Below are 20175 nucleotides of genomic sequence, written 5' to 3' on the forward strand. Positions count from 1 at the left end.
TTGAGGGTAAATAGTAATGATAGATTTAAAGGAGATAAATCTCCTTGAAAGAAAATAAAGAGAAAAGGCCTTTCATACCTTTTCAAGCTAGATGTGGAACAGATCATTCAAGAGGCTGGACTTTATGAGGAGGAATATGACATCAGATTCGGAGGAAGACTCATCAACAACTTGCTTTATGAAGATGGCATAACCCTATCTGCTCAAACTGAAGAGCACTTGAAGCATTTGCTGCAGAAGGTCATAGACTGTAGCCTGCAATAGTGATTGAAGTTCAACATTGAGAAAACACACTCACACCACTGGGCCAATTGGCAACACCATGATAGATGGAGAAGAGATTGAGGTTGTCAACAATTTTAGCTTACATCAGAAAGCTGAAGAATAACTAGAGATGATGGAAGGAGAATTGATGCCTTTGAGCTGTGGTGCTGGAGAAAAGTACTGAATATACTATGGGCTGCTGGGAGAACAAACAGCTTGATCCAGGAAAGGGTGAAACCAGGCTGCTCCTTGGAGGCAAGGATTTTGAAGCTCCATCTCACATACTTTGGACATGTAGCCAGGAGGGACCAGTCCTTGGAGAAGGAAATCATGCTTGGGAGGGCACAGGGACATTGCAGGAGGGGAAGACCCTAGATGAGATGGATTGACTCACTGGCTAGGGTAATGAGGATAAGCGTGTCAGAAATGGTGAGATTGGCTCAGGATAGGGCAGGGTTCAGAGCTATTGTGCATAGGGTCGCTATGAGTCATAGTCAACTTGACAGCATATAACAATAACATGCTAGAGTAAGGCGGATCCTAATCATTCCTGCCTCATAAGACGAGCAGAGCTGACACACACAGGGGAGGATCTCATGTGAGCACTGGCTGCAAGCCAAGGAAAGCCAGAGAACCAAAGCCCATTCAGGGCCTATGGACAGGAGAAGGATCGACACAGCCAAGGCCCTGATTTGGACATTTAGCCTCCAGAAGTAAAAAGAATTAGGATGTAAATTTCTGTTCTTGAAAAGTGACCCACTTCTGGTTTTTCTGTTTTAGCAGTTCTAAGTAGCCAAGATTCAGCATCATTATTTTTCCCCAAGCACATCTGGGAGGAGAGATATTCTGGCTATTTCTCCCCTTTAAAGGGACCCAGGTGTGAACAGGCCACAGAACACTCCCTCCCTACGACTTCCCTCAATAGCTGGTCCCCCAGCCTCCTCCCTAACTTCCCTGCCCAGCACTCACAGTGGTTCTCTGCTTGTCCAGCAAGAAGCCCCAGGGGCCTCTTCGGAGGCTCCTCCTCCTCAAGGTGGAAGTCCTCAGCCTCCCACTGCCCGGATGCCTTGAAGAAGTTGGAACAGACCCCGTAGGCACAGCACTGGTAGGCGTAGGGCACCTCCAGGACCCTGGGGAAGGAAAGCAGATGAACGAACTAGGGGATATTTGCGATCTAAGACCTCAGTCTGTGCAGAGGGCTCAGTACCTGCCTCCAGCCCTGAAGTGCACTGATGGTTGTGCTGGCAGCACCCACCAGGCCTTCTTTGTACCGATCACACAGCCTGGTTCTTACTGATGAAGGGCTCTGGGCAGATTCTAGTAATTTCTTTATTTATCTTGAGAGCTGATACGGGGGAGTTAGACTTTCTACCCAAGGAGTCTTCTCAACAGGCTCAGAGTGGGAAGCAGCTTGTCCAAGGTCACACAGCACTCTGGGGCCCCACTCAGAAGCTCTCTCTCCTTCATTTAAGGAGACAGGGTTTTTTTTTGTGACTCTTAACCCTGGTCCTGAGTGAAACTCATCCCCTGCTCCCCTCCTCGGGCACTTTGGAGCTGGGTTGGGTGCCCTCTGAGGGCGAGGACAGATGGCCCCGGGCTTCTCATTTGTCTGCAGCAGCGTGAGCTATACAGGCTGTGCCGGTGCTGCAGGTAGGAGGCCTGGATGTCATTAGCACCAGGGACTGGCTAAACTCATCAGTGCCAAGGCTCTGCCCTGATGCTGCCCAAGTGACTGGACAAGGAGCAAAGGGTCCAGGTGCCTCCAAATCTGTGCACATAGGACTTGAAGGTCTCAGCAGGCCCTGGGCCTGGTCTTCCAAAGGTAATGAGGAAGAGAAGACATTTACCAGACACGAATTGGACTGTAGGAGGCTAGGCAAGCCCATCCCATTCAGTCTTGGTCAAACTAAAAAATAGGCCTCCAGGCCTTCCTCAGGATGAACCCTCCACAGTGCCTCCCTCTCTAGCTGCCCTGGGGCAAACCTAGTGGTGGTGGGGCAGGAGAAGGCAGGCCCTCACCTCAGTTTAGGGAAACTGTCCTTGGAGAAGGCTTGCGATAGAGCCAGGTTCCCTTTGAGCTTCAGATGCACCAGGCCCCCAAGTCCGGCCAGGGGGAGAGTGGTCAGCTGGTTGTCTGTCAGGTCCCTAGGACAGTGGATGGTCAGGGTTATTGGCAGTCAGTGGGGTTGCTGAGGGGGCAAGGCTGTGCTGAGGGTGTGGCCTGGGATGGAGACAAGAGGAGAGGTGCGGAGGGCGGAAGATGAACATGTAGAGAAGAGCATGAAATGCTGGGGAGGAGGGCGGTTGAGAGTTGCTAAAGGTACCATCCAGACATTCAACAAATAACACATACCAACTATATTTCAGAGAGTGTTCCAACTTATTTTTAGGCATAAGAATGTTATAATGGGCTGTTGAGTTGGAAGCACTGCATAGCTGATCCTCTAGTGAATTTTCAGAGGCTGTAAATCTCATAGGAGACATTGCTCATCTTCCTCCCACTAAGCATCTGGTGGATTTGAACTGCATGCCTTTGGGTTGGCAGTGCAACTCCCTACCTCTAGGCTGCCAGAGCTCCCTAAGTATAAGAATTGTTGCTGTTGTGTACTATTGGGTCAGAACCAACCCATAGCCTACCCTCCAGAGAGTTTTCAGAGGCAGGTAATCACACTGAAGGAGATTGCCCATCTTTGTCCAGTGGAGCAGTTGGTGGATTCGAACCATGTGCCTTCAGGATTGCAGCACAGCTTCTTCTCACTAAGCTAATCATCTCAATTCTTAGGTAATGGAGCCTCCCAAGCACTTTCCTGTGTCCATGTCTGAGTCCTATCCAGATCCTCTGCCTCACTAGGTGCCCGTAGTTGCTTGTTCCCGTTCTCCTACCTCCCCTCTCCTTTTCTGATGATACAAGAAGCCAGAGTTGGCATTGGACAGAGCTGGGCACCTGGCTGCAGGCAGGATTCGGTCACCCCTTCTGTTTTACAGAGCCTGCTTTGTAGGCAGTGGTGAGGACATGCACCGTGCTCTACCGGAGACACATTAGAGGAAGCCAGGGCTCCAAACCAAACACAGTGACCACAGACGGTGCGTCGTGGAAATAGCGCTGGCCTGGAAGGCAGGAAACCTGGCGCTGTCACCCACTCACTGTGTAATCAAGGGGAGTCACAAATCTGCCCGACTTTCAATGTCCTCATCCTTGAAAGGGATAAAAATATCTACCCTACCTATCTGGCAGAGGGACAGCAAACAGGAGCAGAAAGATGGAGGTGAGGGTTTTACAAGGCTATAGCTCAGAGAGCTGCAGCCTGAGGAGGCCCAGGGAACCCAGGGAGGCTGGTTCCTAACTGCCGACTGTGGACAAGCTTCTCCTGGGGCCATGGACACCACACCTGTGCAGTTGAGGGCGGGGCTGCATGGTCTCTGAGGTCAGGGCAGAAGGTAGCTCACAAAGAGGTTTTTGTGTTCGTTAGAAGAAAGCCTGCTCTGGACACACAGGCCCTGAGTATGTGCAGCTTGTCCCGAGCATGTCAACTTGTCCCTGGGTGGAGCCCTGTACACTGAATGTCCTGCACCGCAGTGAGGGGTGGCCCTGTCTGGGGTCCCTTGCAGCTCTGACATAATGATCATGTAGCCCATACTATACGTTCCTTATATAATACCCTATGTAATTTAGAGGCCTTTTTCTCCTCTGCCCTACCAAACAGCAGCTCCCAAGTAAAGACAAGCCCTCTGAGTAAAAAAAAACCCACTCTCAAAGCCCTTGAACCTACGTGTTATGAAGGGTGTCCCAGCCATACACCCTTCCGGTCAGTACAAGCAGAGGCTGAAGGAGCGGCAGGGACAGGGGCACAGAGCGGGTAGACTCTGCCAACTGTTGCAGACCATTAACAGATGATGTGCAGGGGCCTGCTGGCTGTTTATTGGGCCCCACAGTCTGTCAAACAGACTGTCAGGATGATTGATGAGGCTGGAGACCATCTCCCCTGTGGCACAGGACTCCTACATGCCTGCTCTAGTTGGGCCCTCCTACCCTACTGTCCTGCCCAAAGTCCCTGGCAGGCTCCCAGCATCCCAGAGAAAGTGCAGTGGGCACTTACAGCTTGACTAGGGAGCGCAGAGTGGCGAAGGCCTCAGGGTGGATGGACCAGATGGCGTTCCAGCTCAGGTCCCTGTGGGTGCATATGGGGACAGACATGTAAAAGAGAGACTCCTGACTGTTATCCTGCCTTCTCCCTTGTGCTCCTCTCCCCTCTGACATGGCCCACTGGCAAGGGCCTCACCTGTGGTGGTGCAATCATTAAGAGCTTGGCTTCTAACTGAAAGGTCGGTAGTTTGAACCCATGGATAGTCTGAGGGAGAAAAGCCCCGTTGATCTGCTCCTGTGAGGTTATAGCTCAGGGAGCCCTAGGGAGCAGTTTTACTCTGTCCTACAGGTTCATGAGGAGTAGGGATCGACTTTGTGATGCCCAACCACAGCAACACCACCTGCGGTCTGGCCCCAAACCTGGCTGTGGCACCAGAACAGGGGAACTTGGTTCCAACGCGTGCAGAGGCATCCCTCCTGCTGTTTGATAGATGGGGATCAGGGAGCGCTATGCACCACACGCATGCGTATAAGAGCTATCGGCATTACAGGATTCCCTCCTGTTTTCTCCCAGGTGAGGATCAGGGTGCACTCAGCACTAGACGCATGCGCAGAAGAGCTATCTGCAGAGGGAGGCTTCTCTCCAGTGTGTTGTCTGATAGGTGAGGATCAGGGAGCACCCAGCACTAGATGCAAGTGTCGAAGAGCTATCTGCACGGAAAGGCTTCCTGTGTAGTCTGATAGGTGAGGACCAGGCAGCACTCTCCACCTGACACTTCTGTACAAAAGCTATCTACACGGAGAGGCATCTGTCCTGTGTGTGTGCTGGGTGGGTAAGGATCAGGAAGCATGTGCACCTCACGCCTGTGCACAGGAGCTATCTGTATGGAGAGGCACCTCTCCTGTGTGTGTGCTCAATGGGTGAGGAGCAGGGAGAGACGTGCATATCATGTATGTGTACAGGAGTCACTGCATGGAGAGACACCTCTCCTGCGTGTGTGCGGGAAGCGCTGGGAGCAGGGAGCGCAGTACACTTCACGCATGCGTGGTGAGGACTGGGGCATGCGGGCCTGGGACAGGCAGCAGGTACTCACAGGGTTCGCAGGGAGCTCAGCTGGCTGAAGGTGTCAGCTCGAATTTCCCAGATGCGGTTGTGTTGGAGACCACTAGAGCAACAAGAAAAGCCGAGATGAGTGTGCAGACTCCACTCCACACCCTCTGTGCATGGGGAGTAGGAAGGGAGAGCCCCCTACTTCTCCTGGCACAGGAAGAAAGGGCCCAGACCACGGAAGTCACCAGAATTAAAGGGAGTGCACGGGGATCCGGTTGCCTTGGGTAAGTGGGTCAGGAGACAAAGCCACAAAACCATCCCTGTGGCCCAGAAGGGAGTCAGCTTCCAGCATTCCCACCGGGTCTGGCTCTTAGCCCAGCACCCCCACCCCCGTGGGTCCTCCAGACCCTAGTCCAGCAGCAGCCCAGCACTGCCATGACCTGAAGCAGAGCTCGGTGGGCAGGTTGTCTGAATGGGACGTGGGCTGTGGACCTCAGATCTGTGGAAGATCCTGCTGCCTTTGGTATCTAGTTAAATAAGGCAGAACTTCATACCTCTACCTTGTCTTTGCCTCAAAAGACATTACCCTGCTTAGGAGCTGAGAATGAAGGCTCAGGAGGTGAAACAAACTTACAGGTGTTTTGTTTTGTTTTTTCCCTCTTATGAAATGAAGATCCCAGGCTTATTCCTTCGTGTCTGAGTGTGCTTGTGTGGAAAATAAGAGCACATGCTTCTCAGAACAACTATGAGTATCATCTCACCCCAGTCAGAATAGCAAAATTTTACAGAATAGCAAGCAACAAATGCTGGCGAGGTTGTGGAGAGACTGGAACCCTTATTCACTGTTGGTGGGAGTTTGAAATGGTGCAGCCACTGTGGAAGGCAGTATGGCACTTTCTCAAAAAGTTGCAAATAGAGATACCATTTGACCTAGCAATTCCACTACTGGGAATATATCCCAAAGAAACCATAAATGACATCCAAGCAGATAATATGCACACCCATGTTTATCGCGGCTTCGCTCACTCACAATAGCAAGGAGTTGGAAACAACCCGGATAGAGAAGCTGTGGTATATTCACACAATGGAATACTACGCTGCATTGAAAAAACGGAACTCATGCAATATTATTCAAAGTGGGTGAGCCTGGAGGACATTATGCTGAGTGAAATATCTCAGTTGTAAAAGGACAAATACTGCATGGTGCCACTGCTGTAAAATGGGACTGATATCAGGGTTGGGGTAAGACTGAGAAAAACTGGATAAATTGTGTATACTGCACTGAAACAGATGAGGGAGAGAATAATTTAAAAGTGATGTATGACAGCATATTATGGTTATCACAAGAGTCCACAATTAAGGTTGCATAGTGGAATGTACTTGGGGTGGTAGGGGAGTGCAGGGGGATTGTGTTCCAGGGAGGGAGTTTTTCTTTTACTTTTCTTTTTTTTTTTAATTTTGTGTACGTGTACCATCAAATCAGATCTGACTGGTGCAGGAGGATATTGCGCCTCCTTCTCCGGCAGAGCGTCTGGTGGATTCGAACTGTGTTCCTCTGGGATTGCAGTGCAGTTTCTTGCCACTAGGCCACCAGAGCTCCCCATTCTTTTACTTTTCAAAGTGAGGAACGAACTGGGGTGGGGGGAGGGCTGGGCGGGGAGAGAAGTGCAGCAAAGAATGAATGGAAATCCAAAATCTCTGTAAATGTTCATTAAAATTATTTTTTTAAAAAGGCCAAAAAAGAAAAAGCACATGCTTCAAAGTGCAGGGCCCGTCTGGCCTCTTCAGGGCCTTCCCTCGTGCGGCCCACCTGTAAGCAGGCCCTGACAATGGCTGCATTTCTGTGTCGCTGGTGACACCCAAGGAGCCACCTTGAGACTCCCTTTGGGCACCAGCTCCTGACCCGGTCATCCACTGTGACAAGGATAGTCGGAGAGTGCTTGCTTTGATCCTTCCTGACCTCCCCTCAAACCTGCCCAGAGTCTGGCTTGCAGATTTTTGCTTCTTCTCAGCCCCAGACTCACATTTCCTCCAGTTTCTGACACCGATGCAGGCTGGGCAGCTCCTCAATCTGATTATGAGACAGCTCCCTGGAGAGAGAGAAAGGCCAGGGCTGCAGTGAGGCTGTGACTGTTGAAGGGATAAGAATGGGATGCAGGAAACAGCTCTGGCTTCTCCCGTACCTGTGATAACATCTTTCCTCTCAAGCAGCTAAGGGTCTTACGGGTCCTGCAGGGAGGTGGGTGGTAGCACACTCCATACCAGAGCACTCCATTCCTTCAGTTGTTATTGTGTAATTGTATCGTCATGTAGACTATGACTCATTGCGACCCTATAAACAATAGACCTGACCCTTGCCCTATCCTGTACATCCTCACAATCTCCACCATGCTTGAGCCCATTGTTATAGTCACTCTGTCAGTCCACCTCGTTAAGGGTCTTCCTCTCTTTCTCTGACCCTCCACCATTCCTGGCATGAGATCTTCTTGCAAGGACTTGATCTTCCTGACAACATGCCAGACTTCTCCTCATCCCCCACCAAACCCCACTTCTCACTGCAGGGCCTGGATGGAGCCCAGCCTGGCATGTTTCCAGTCGGACTGCATAACTCCTATGAAGACCCAAGGGAGCTAGAATGTTTCTGAAGGGAAGGGAAGGAGGGGAAATAGGTAAGGAGATGAGGAAAGAGTGAGTGGGCTACAGGGGCACTACAGGACAGTCACAGTGAACGGCCAGCATTGCTGAGCAAGCTGATGAGTGCCAGCCAGCGTGGACACTTCTAACATGGTCATAGAGTTGGCGGTGAAGATCAGAATTGGGAGCCCTCATTGCTCACTCAAGAGTGGTGCCTCTTTATTTGTTCCGCTCCACCACCAGTTCCCTGGGAGAAAGATGGATAATCCCCTCTCGTGGGATCTACAGCTTTTACAAACTGGTTAGAGGGTCAGTTATGAGTCAGCTCCCATTCCATGGCAATGAGTTGAGAGATCATCTATCCTTTCGTTTACCTGAGGAGGAACCTTAGGCCCAGAAAAGGGACAGGAATGGCCAGAAACCCACAGACTGTCAGGTGCAAGGCTGGTCCATGGCCTGGGTCTGAGACACCCAATCTGGTGCTCTTTACACGTGTTATATGGTCTAACTATTTTAGGCTGTAGGGTGGCAGTCCCTGATGAGAGGTTTCAGATTCAAATTGGAGTCAAGGTAGAAAAGAAAGTTCTTCTTGATCCACAGACTACTTGTGTATCTCCACGGTCCTAGAAGGCATTAACTGTTTTGTACAAGCTCAGTGACAAAGTCATTACCAAGCATCTACCCTGTGCTAGCACTGATCAAGCACTTGGAGCTTTGCACAGATTATTTATAATGATCACAATGCTACTGTTGTCATGTGACATTGAGTTAACTACACCTCACGACCCTGTGAATAACAGATAGAACCTTGCCCTGCCCCTGCCCATCCTCACAAGCTCCTCCATAGACCCAGCCCATTGTTGTAGACCTCCACAAATATATAGACAGGAAGTGACAGAAAAAAAGACCACTGGTTTTTTTTACCCCCCTGTACAAAAGGAGACTGGTCTGTGCCTCTCGGGCAAACTCTCAGCAGAAGCAGGAGAGGTCTTTGTGGGGCCATGGGGAATGGAAGGGAGGCACAATGCCAGGAGTGGAGAATGCTTGGGGGCCACTCACAGGACTCGAAGCCTGGGCAGTTGCTGGCACATCCCTGGGGGGAACAGCCGAATGCCTGCACGGGTCAGGGTCCTGTAGGGAGAACAGAGACAGAGCTGGCACCAGGCCCAGGGCCCCACCGTCCACAGTCACCCTTCTCCAGCTCTGGGCCTGATACTGATGTGGGAGGACAGAACTGACAAAGAGAGAAGTGGTGAGAGACACAGGGCAGGGTGTGAGACTGGGCAGAGAAAGGAGCAGGCCCTGGCATCTGGGATCCCCTAGGACGGGGGGAATCTGGGGTAAGGATGGAGATAGACAATAGACACGTGCCCCCACAGTGATGCAGGTCCCCAGCGGCATTGGATCTGGAGGGCAGGGATGAGAAACCTCTGCTCTGGGGACCTTTGGGAGGAGAGATGGCCATGGGCAGGGGGCAGAGAAAAGGCCTAGTGCTGAGCCATGGGAACCAAGCACAGAGTTTGCTCCCTGTGCCTCGTGGGAGGGCGAAGATATGGGAAAAAAAGAGAAGGACCAGGAGGTGGGGTGGAAAGGGGGCTGTGGGGGCAGGATGCAGAGCGGGCTTGGCTTAGGGACAGGGTGTCCCAGGAAAGATCCAAGGCCAAGGTCATCCTTGGGAAACTGTTACTTCCCTCATGGAAAATTTTCCAGATGCCAGCGAATCTAGGGGAAAGACAATAGAGGCACAGAGGAGAGTTCCGTCCCAGGCCTGGCTACACCATAAATAAGCTGTGTGACTTGGGGCAGGACAGCTGACAGCTACTCACTCTGGGTGCTTGTCTGCTTATTTCATTCATTTGCTCAAAGTGTACTGAGTGCCTATTATGCCCCACCACCCTTTCCCCACCCCTCATGCCATTTGACAGGATATAATAGTAGACAATATGAGAAAGCCTTTGTTGGGACCGAGCCTCAGCGGGCAAAGGAGGTGGACTTTCAAAGCCCTCCTCTCCTGTCATGGGTTCTCAGCTCACCCATGGCGTGTTTGGGGTTGGAAACTCTGAAGTCATGCTGGAAAAATCCAAGCACAGTCAAGAGTGGAGGTCCAGCTTCCATGCTCCCATCCCACCTGCTGCCCCCTGGCTGATGACCGTGGATGCCAGGGGCTGAGTCACCTCTGGGCCAGGCTGAGCCGGCAGCAGAGGCAGGCCAGATAGCACTAGCAGGGAAACAGGACAGCCTTTGGGACGAGAGGACAGAAGAGCTCCTTGGGGGCAAAGTGCGGTGATAGATTCCTTGGGGGTAGAGTGTATTTACTTACAGGATCTCAAGACTGGTGGTGCCTTTGAGATCCGGGAACTCCTGAATGTCCGTAGCACCGTTCAGGGATCTGTAAACAGATGGTGATAAGCTTCGGGGTGGGATAAGGGGGTCAGAGCACTTTTATATTTTTGCTCTCAACCCTTGGTGTTCTTCCCTCAGGGTCTCCACCTGTTGTGGAAATGTCCTTCTCCCCAGTTCCTCTTAAACCTCAGGTCCTGGGATCGCTGAGTCTTGCTTAGCCGGGTCCTGTCAATCATATTCTGATGTTGGCTCCGCCCACTCATGTTCAGACAGAATGACCGGGCATTTAGGTCCTGGCATATTAAAAACACCACCAGGGACCATGGGAATCATTTCTGTTTAAAAGACAGTAACCCAAGTGCTTCTGGATATGTCATTGGCTGCAAGAGATTTGCTTAGTAGAACTCGAGACAGGCTCTCTCCTCAGCTATCAGGTGCTGGGGCTTTATCAGAACATCTCCATTCACTCTTTTAAACGATCTTGAAATGATGGGTCCCCTTCCCCTTCTCCCACCCTAACAATCTCACGAACCCAATACCAGACCAATCAAACAACAGATTTCCAATAACATTGTTAGAAACCCTGGGGAGGCAGCGTGGGACCCAGAAGTAATAAGCCCAGAATGTGAAACAGCCCTGGCTCGTGTCTTCGTGTGAGCTGAGAGCCTCATGTTCCACCTGTAAAATGGGCTAATAACCTGTCTCACAGGGTGACAATGAAGAGAAAATGTAATGACAGATGTGAGAGTGAACTAAGTGCTTTGAAGAGGTTTGCTGTGTTACTATGATTCTGCAGTCTGCCACTTCCATTTTAGTTATCCACTGCAAGTTTAAAGAGGTGGGGCTTGAGCTGGAAGGCAGAATAGAAGAGGGGAAACCAAGGAATCTCCTCAAGGTGAAGGTGATAAAGGCGACACAGAGGGGCCCAGGGTGCTGGAAGCCACAGTCTCTGGAGGATCAATGTAGGGAACACATAACAGTCAGCATCTTAGCTCAATCTTTTGTTCTTCCAGAAGATGTTCAGGGAACAGTAACCCTGAATAATACTTGAGAAGCCAAATAAAACTCCTTGGCTAAGAAGAGGGGCCACCTCCACCCGCACCTGGGAAGCAGCCTCAGCTCTGGGAGGTAGAGTGAGGCCATGAAGTCCAGGCAGATCTGTGAATAGGCCTGAGCTACGAGGAGGCACCACCCCCCACCCCCCCAAGCCCTGGACCATGCCTCCCAGTAGGGTTTTTGGCCTGCAGATGAGCACACCAGTAGGAGAGAGCTGGGGGTGGGGGGAAGGAAGGGAGGGTGTAGGCAGCCCCATCAGTGCCGACTTACAGCGTGTGCAGCTTAGGCAGGTACTGGAATGCTGATCTTCCCACAGACTGGATTGGGTTATCGTAAAAGTGGCTGAAAGAAAAAGATCCACATACCTAGCAGTCATCGAGTTCTTCCAGGTGGGACCAGGTAGCCTCATGCTTCTCTCAATAGGAACCCAGGAGACAGCACCCCTCCCAGAACTCCAGACACGTTCTAGGAAGGTCCCTCCTGTCCTCCTCCCCTAAACACTGCCCACTGCTCACAGGCTGCAGTTAGCACTCACATCGTCTGTAGCAGCGGGTTCCCCATGAAGGCCTTTTCTGGGATAGCTTTGATGTTATTGTTATGGAAACCCCTGAAACACAACACACAAGAGTCAGTGCTGAGAGGGAGACAGAATTCCATACACGTATATGAGGGAGCTCTGGTGGCTTAGTGGTAAGGTGTTCAGCTTCCCACCCAAAGGGGCTTGGTTCGAATCTATTAGCTGCTCTGCAGGAGAAAGATGGGCAATCTCTTTCCTGTGTGATTTATAGCCTCTGAAGACACATTATAGAGTCATCTCTGAATCAGTTCTTACTCAACAGTACACAAAAACAACAACACACTTTGGAATGTAGATTATATCTCTATCTCTATATCTATATCATCTATCTTCTTGCTCATGCTAACTTGGGTCTCTGCTCTTGCTTTCTGATTTCTTGGTTATTTCCTGTCTCCAAGCCTTTGTGTACTCTGTTCCTTCTACACCTGGCCAAATTCTCATCGGCAATGAATGAACTCCTTTATTTTCTCATTTAAGCTCTTCCCTCCAGCTGGCCTGCTTCTTCCTATGTGATGCTTAAATCTTGTTGTTGTCACATGCCATTGAGTTACCTGTGACTCATGGAGACCGTATATACATTAGTTCTGAACTCTGCCTTGTCTTGAGCCAATCTCATCACCTCAGATGGATCTAATCCTATTTCTCCAGTCATCGAGTCAATCCATCTCACCCTGGGTCTTCCTCTCCTATTCTGTCCCTCCACTCTTCCAAGCATGATGTCCCTCTTTAAGGACATGTTCCTCCTGGACATGTGCCCAAAGTATGTGAGATGGAGCTTCAAAATCCTTGCTTCCAGGGAATAGCCTGGTTTCACCCTCTCCAGAACAGACCTATTTCCTGACTGCTGGTGCCAAGAGTTGATTGTGGAACCAAGCAAGCTGAAATTGTTAACAATCTCAGTCTCTTCTCTGTCTATCATGAAGCTGCCAGTTGGTCCAGTGGTGAGAATCTTTGTTTAGCACCTTCAGAATTTGGGTCAAGGTAGAAGCAGGTGGCATGGGGTTGGCACTATAAAGATGCTATGAACCTCCAAACTTTAGGCTCTGTACACAGACCTTCAGGCCACCTTAATCTAGTCCCACTCTAGCTGTACCGTACCTCTCCCACAGTTGCCCCAGAGTTTCTCCTCCAGTGCAGCTGGTCTCCCTCCCGCTCATTATAGTCAACAATCAAACAACAGATTTCCAATAACATTGTTAGAAACTATAATGAGCTGCCCCAGAGATAAATGGCATACTTTGGTTGGATGTGTTCCGAAAGAATAAAGGAAGGACCTAGGGGCTACTTTATGGGGTAATTTCTCAGCACCATGGCTGGTTCCCCACCAGCAAACCAGTGGCTATCAAGCTAATTCTGCCTCCTGGTGATCCCGTGTGTATAGATGTCACACATATATCTGCATTCCACAGCATTTCCAAGGGCTCAGTTTTGGAGGCAGATTGGCAGGGTTTTCTTCTGAGGTGTCCCTGGGTAGACTTGAACCACTGACCTCACAATCAAGCACATTAATGCAGGGGTTCGACAAATACTATTTATTACAGACTTTTACTTTAAGCAGTCACCAAGCAGAGCACCCACTATGCCCAAGATTGCTTGCTGCTAAACACACATGAGGAATAAAGGGCCTGGGTTTGTCCCCAAGCATCCTTCAGGCTTGTTGAGGAGACAAAGTAATATACATAAAACAGGGAACAGGGTAAAGCAGTATGCAATTCTGACCTTAAATTGTGTAGTATTAGCTAAAATGATTGTGCAAATTTAAAGTGCCCAAAAAGGTCATTGTATACTGAGACTGGCCTTAAAGGACAGATGGGATTGAGATGGCAGTGGTAGGGTCTGGGAGAGGGAGCTTTTCAAACAGAAAGACTTTGCAGATTGGAGAGGCCTGGGGCCATTAGTGGCGATGACACACCACATAAGGCCGGTGACTGCTTAGACCTGAAGCTGGTGGTGGGACAGGACCTAGAGGGAACATTGCCTTTAAAGGACCATGAGAAGCAGGGGTGTGAGGGAGACCCTGGCTGGCTTCGCCCAGGCCCCGTGAGAGAAGAGGAGATCCACAAAGACCAACAGAAGGGCTTACAGTTCCTGCAGTCTGCCCAGGGTCCGGATGGCTACGGGAAACTCCTGCAGCTCATTATAGTTCAGGTCTCTGGAATGGAAAGCAGAGTCATTAAGGGGAGGCTTAACAGGGCATGTCAGGGTCCCCAAGAAACGGAAACTTGGCTCCGGGGTTGGCTGGAGAGATGGGTTTTCCAACTCGTCGGATCCAGCTGCCAATGTCTGGAAACACATTTTTTGAATGTTTGTACTCCATTCCACAAATCCTCGGGCCTGGAGCCTTCTAGACAGCGGAGCTGTCTTGAGGGGACACTTCAAGGGCACGGGTGCCTGGAACTGATTTCCTCAGAATAGTCCCCACTAGCTGAGGAAAATAGCTCCAGTCTTTAGCTGGCACGGGAAGAAGGGGAGTGTGAGGGGATCTGTAACATTTTGGCCCCAGCGTTAGCAATTCCAAAAGGTTCTTCAGGTGTCTATTATGGCTGTCTGCAGTCTCTACTCATCTATAAAAAGGGCCAGACAAGGTTTCATTTCCTTTTAAAGATGGGGTGATAGCTAATCTTTATTATCTCATACCCTTTTCTGTATTTTCCTTTCCTCTTTTTTTTTTTACAATGAATTATAAAACAACACAGGTAACTTTTAAAAGTGGTAGCAACCCAAAGTGGCCAGGATGTGGAGAAACAGCATTCTGATGAACTATTAGGCTATTAAACTCAAACCCCACTGCCAGTTTTGACTCATAGTGACCCTCTATCTGGTTTCCAAGGCTGTAAATTGTTATGGGAGGGGGCTGCCCATCTTTCTCCCACAGAGAGACTGGTGGAGCCAAATTGGCAAACTTCTAGTTAGCAGTGCAACACAGTAAGCATTTGTCATTGTTATTGTTAGGTTCCACTGACTCAGAATCAACTCAGAGTTGACCTTCTAGTAGGTTTTCAGAGGCCATAAATCACATGGGAGGAGATTGCCCATCTTTTTCCTATGGAGCAACTAGTGGATTTGAACCGTGTGCTTTTGGGTTGGCAATGCAATTCTTTACCATTAATCTGGTGGCCTAGTGGCAAGAAGCGGCACTGCAATCCCAAAGGCACACAGTTCAAGGCCACCAGCTATTCTGTGGGAGAAGGATGAACAAGCCAGTAGAGGTCCTTCATTTACCACTAGAGCTCATATAAGAAAACTAGTAGTGTGTGTCAATAGTCCAATTTCCTATAAGTGCTTTGACAACCTTTCAAAAGGAAAGATTCATATCCAGCTACTCCCAACCCAGGAACTTATCCTACAGAAAAGTCTGCATCAATGTGTGGAGATATTTTCACAGAGAAGTTCACCCCAGCCCTCAGGCAACAGGCAGGAAAGGTTGACCCCTAGGAGATCACAGTGTTGCTCCTTTGATCCCCGTAGGGGGCATGTTTGTGCCTTTTCTGGTGCTGATGGGGTAAAAGGAAAAAGAAACAGAAGAGGAGAGGGGGTGATTGTGATTAGAGAATATTTAGAACTGCTTGTGGGAAAACAGAAAAATTTCCCCAAAGAAAGGAGATTAGAGGGAGATAGTGCAGAGTAAATGGGAAATGGCACGGTGCTGTATGTCCACGTGGTAGGAGTCCCTCACTGCCACCTCTGTAAGAGATGTCAGGAGAAAGAAGAGCTTTTGCCATTTCTAAAGTTGACTTTCAGGGGGGTCAAAGGAGTGAAACTGTGATCTTAGGGACCAATCTTTCATCCCTGTTGCCCGAGTGCTGTGATGAACATCTCTGTGTAAATATCTCCACATAATTAGTGCAGATTTTTCTGCTGGATAAGTTCCTGGGTTTAGAGTAGCTGGATACAAATTTTCAATTTGAAAAGAAATGGTCAAAGCACTTATAGGAAGTTGTACCTATTTAAACTTACACTATGAAGAAGAATGTGGCATGAGGATTAGAGGGAGGCTCTGCACCTGCCTTATGCAGATGACACACCTAGCTAGCTCAAAGTGCGGAGGACTTAAAGGGCTTGCTGCAGAAGATCAAAGACTTCAGCCTGCAATGTAGATTATATCTCAACATCAAGAAAACAAACTTCTCACCACAGGACCGATAGGCAACATCTTGATAGATGGAAAAAAGTTTGAAACCATCAATGACCGCATCTTACTTGGATCTGCAATCAGCACACTTGGTACCAGCAGTCAGGAAATCAAGAGACATATGCTTTGGGAGAGTTTGCGGTCAAGGATCTCTCCAAATTACTGAGGAGCAATGATGCCAGTTTGAAGACTAAGGTATGCCTAATTCAGGCCAGGTCTTTCCAATTACTTACTATGTATCTGAAAGCTGGAGAAGGAGTAAAGATGACAGAAGAATAATTGATGTCTTTGAACGGTTGCAGAAGAGTACTGAATATCCTCTGGACTGGCAAAAGAACAAACAGATATGTTTTGGAGAAGATTCAGCCAGAATGCTTCTTAGAGGCAAAGATGACACAGCCCCGTCTCACATACTTTGCATGTTGCTTGGAGAGACTATTCCTTGGAGATGGACATCATGCTTGGAAAGGTGGAGGGGTGGTGAAAGAGAGGGAGACCCTCAACCAGGTAGATTGTGACTAAAGCAATGGGCTTGAATACTTCAGAAATGACGAGGGTGGCACAGGTCAGGACAGGGTTCAGACCTGTTGTGGATAGGTTGCTATGAGTCGTACTTGACTTGAAGATACCTAATAGCGATAACGTTGACTTTATGTTGCAGGCAGTAGTACATACATTGGCCCCAAGTGGGATGTTCTTGTTGGAGTGGGGAGAGCTCTTGGTGCCTCCAGAATATTGTTACTGGGTTGCATAGTTCCAGGCTTTGACAGTGGATCAGGACCCAGATAGAGTGTTCTCTGGAGCTACTGGGATGACCCCAGTGCTGCTTCTCAGCCTCTTAAAGCTACCTCCCCTTTCAGAGAGGATAACATTCAGAGCTGACACTGTCCAATGTCAGGGCAGGGGGACCACGTGGAAGCTCATTAATTACAGAGTGACTTGGCAGGTTTCGTGGGTAAATACCATGCTAACATGAAGATAATGACAGGCTCCTCTACATGACAGGGTTATTACACTTAATAGTCCACAGGTAGAGCCAGGAACCCAGCCCAAGGGTCATCGGAACAGTGACAAGCGTCTGGCAGCCAGTGAGCCGCATAATTGTCCTTCCTTCCCTCAACCCACTCCCCTTGCACTAATTACCTGATTACCCTCTGACTCCCCTGGTGATCTTGGGTAATTACAGCATAACCCACTTCTGCCTTGCTCTGCTCATTCTTCAGTGAGTCAGACACCTTTGCACCAAATGCATCAGACCTGGATTTGCCCACAGAGAGGCCCCCTCAGCAGCAGGAGGGGAAGGATGTGGTTAGGCTGAGGGTTAGATGTGTGCAGAGCCCTTTCACTGAAACACGAGGCACTAGAGTTGGAAGCAGGGAGAAGGTTCTCAGCTCTGAGGCTCCTGGACTTCTACTATGGACTAGACTCTCGTTAAGGTCAAGTTGGAACCAACTCAGAGCTGACCCTCCAGCCGGTTTTTCTGGAGCTTGTAAATTGCATGGGAGGAGATTGCCCATCTTCCTCTTGGGGAGCTGATGGTGGATTCGAACCTACCTTTGGGTGAGCAGCACAGTTTCCTACAGACTGCACCACCAAAGCTCTCTCATGGACTACAGAAGACATGTAGAATATCAGCTTGGGACAGTTGAGGATAGAGGTAACGAGATGAAATAGATGGGTTCCTTCTGGACTTAAATTGCATGCATGATTCACCCTCATGTCATAATGTCTCAAACCCCAGTGTCCCTTTTAATCTCAGCTCAATTTATTCAGGAACTTTGACTGTTGCCCAAAGAAAATCAGGATTCCCATAGGAATTGAGGGAAAGAGGAACAGTTATCTTCATTTGGAAGTCTTAATATTATAGCAATCTCTCATATGTAAAGAATTGCATTATTTGATGATGAAAGTATCAAAGTCTTTGCTGTAAATTCTATTTGCCTGGAACCCTCAGATATCTGTATGGTCTATTCCCCCACTTTATTGAGATCTCTGTCCCAATAACATCTCCTCAGAAATATATTTACCACTCTATTGAAAATGGTGGCCTCTACATTCATTATTCCTTTACCATGTGAGGTAGATAAAAAGTGGCATGCATCCTTTGCAGCTTTTCTTATTAAGACGTGGTATCTACCTAGCTACCCTTTGGAACAGGGCTGACTTTGTAACTGGCTTTGACCAGTAGAATGAGGCAGAAGTAGCATGATAAAACTTAGAACCTAAGTCACAGGGGGCTTTGCATCCTCTACCTTGGCTTTCCTGGAACACTCTCATCAGCAGGAAAGGAAGCCCAGGCCAAATTATCAAATGATAAGAGCCATGTGGACAGGCAGAACCAGCCAACCAGCAGCACAGCTGAGCCTTAAGAAGCTTTATGAATGAGCCCCATAGAAGACTGAGAAGAAGAATCCAGTTTATCCAAAGACTCATGACACAGAATAAATGGTTCTTTGAAGCTACTAAGTTTTGGGGTGACTTATTATGTAGCAACAGAGAACTGAGATATAAAACTTTTTCTTCCTCCAAAACTTATACTACCTAACAAATATTTTGTTTGTTGTTGTTAAGTGCCATCGAGTTGTAGGCAACTAATAGCGACCCTATGAATGAAAGGCCTGAACACGTGTATAACTTTGTTTCTCCAAGTTCATAGAGTTTCTGGAGGCAAGCTGTTTTGGAAGTGGGTGCCACTCCTGCTTCCAAGCTTATTTTAAGTGGGGAGTTCCACCAAACACTGTGCACCATGGGTAACCATTATCACATTTGACACATCAGTGTCATAGTGTTTAGCATCACAGCAACCACGGGTTACCTCTGTACAGCCAATGGCCAGACCAGTGCTATACAACCTAGAAGACTGTTTGATCAGTCCTGAGGGCCACAGATTAAAGTCACCCAACTTTGGCTTGAGAGCATCACTTTCTGTCCACTAGGCCAATAGAGCTCTCTGTAGGATTTTGGTTTTTTACCCAACTAGAATGAAAGCTCCTTGATACTAGGAATGATAAGAATGATACCTATATATCCCAGACATCAGAATAGTAACTGGCACAGGACAGGCAAATACTTGATGAATGAATGAAAATCTAGATAAATTGATTAAGGAAGACATGAATGCATTTTTAGAGGAAACACTCCTTAAGATTATTATTATTTTCTTTAATGAAAGAAAAATTTCCTGGTACATTTTCATTCAAATCACAATTTTTAAAAAAGAGAAAACAAAACAGAAACAACAAAATACTCTTAATATACTGAATCAGAGTCCACATTTTAACAAGATCCCCAGCTGATACCTAAGAGATTTTCAGATGATACTTTTGTAGATATGTAAGATTTTGTTAAAATATAGAGATCTGCATTAAATGGGAGGAGATCTAATTTGGTAGTGCTTAGGGAGGTACAGTTAACCTTTGAGCTGCACATCTCTGGTGGTTCAAGCCAACCAGTGGTTCCCAGAGAGAAACATGGCATCACTGCCATAGTTGTTAGTGCTGTCAAGTCAACATCCCTCAGATTTTGAAGTTAATGTCAAAAGGCATCTGTTTATTCCTGAATTACCACTTTTAGGCTTCTCGAGGGGTCATGGGATAGGTCATAAGGGCTTTGGCTTATTATTGATCCCTAATATAGTTTATTGGACCCATGTCAAGGCAGTCAAACTGAGTGGTTTCAGCCCTCCTTGGCAGTCTCTGGACAGGAATTTTGCTAGGAGTGATCTGACAGACAGTGGGAAAGCACGTGGTAAAAAGTATGTGAACTAGGAAGCTATCTTTAGAGAGAAATGTGGGAGGACAAAAATTGTGCAAATATAAAAAAGAGTTCTGCAAACTATATGCCAAGGAGGTGGCCAGGGTTGTCCTATTTGGATGTCTGTCTACACAGACTCAATAACTGGGGTAATTGCCAAAACTCTACTTCATGCGGTGCTGGGCAGATGTAATCTCTGGTTCTAACTGTCCAGGGAACGTGTCTTTGCAATCTCTGCCCCAATTAGTTCAATTAAATAGACGGATCTTTGTTGCCTGCCC

At 48.4% G+C, this 20175-nt stretch overlaps 1 protein-coding gene across 1 annotated transcript in view; it reads right to left on the minus strand.

Moving 5' to 3' along the window:
* Positions 1 to 20175, minus strand: part of LGR6 (leucine-rich repeat containing G protein-coupled receptor 6) — a 190490-nt gene that overhangs the window by 11667 nt on the left and 158648 nt on the right. The window contains exons 8-17 of the mRNA XM_006890567.1: positions 14093 to 14161; positions 11968 to 12039; positions 11703 to 11774; positions 10354 to 10422; positions 9093 to 9164; positions 7424 to 7489; positions 5443 to 5514; positions 4362 to 4433; positions 2284 to 2409; positions 1234 to 1394 (exon numbers count right to left, since the gene is read on the minus strand). Coding sequence (XP_006890629.1) covers positions 1234 to 1394; positions 2284 to 2409; positions 4362 to 4433; positions 5443 to 5514; positions 7424 to 7489; positions 9093 to 9164; positions 10354 to 10422; positions 11703 to 11774; positions 11968 to 12039; positions 14093 to 14161 — 851 coding nt within the window. The remainder of the gene's footprint in view (positions 1 to 1233; positions 1395 to 2283; positions 2410 to 4361; positions 4434 to 5442; positions 5515 to 7423; positions 7490 to 9092; positions 9165 to 10353; positions 10423 to 11702; positions 11775 to 11967; positions 12040 to 14092; positions 14162 to 20175) is intronic.

Source organism: Elephantulus edwardii, unplaced genomic scaffold (genome assembly GCF_000299155.1).
Source record: "Elephantulus edwardii isolate Elephantulus edwardi_28Jun2011 unplaced genomic scaffold, EleEdw1.0 scaffold00090, whole genome shotgun sequence".
Lineage (NCBI taxonomy): Eukaryota > Metazoa > Chordata > Mammalia > Macroscelidea > Macroscelididae > Elephantulus > Elephantulus edwardii.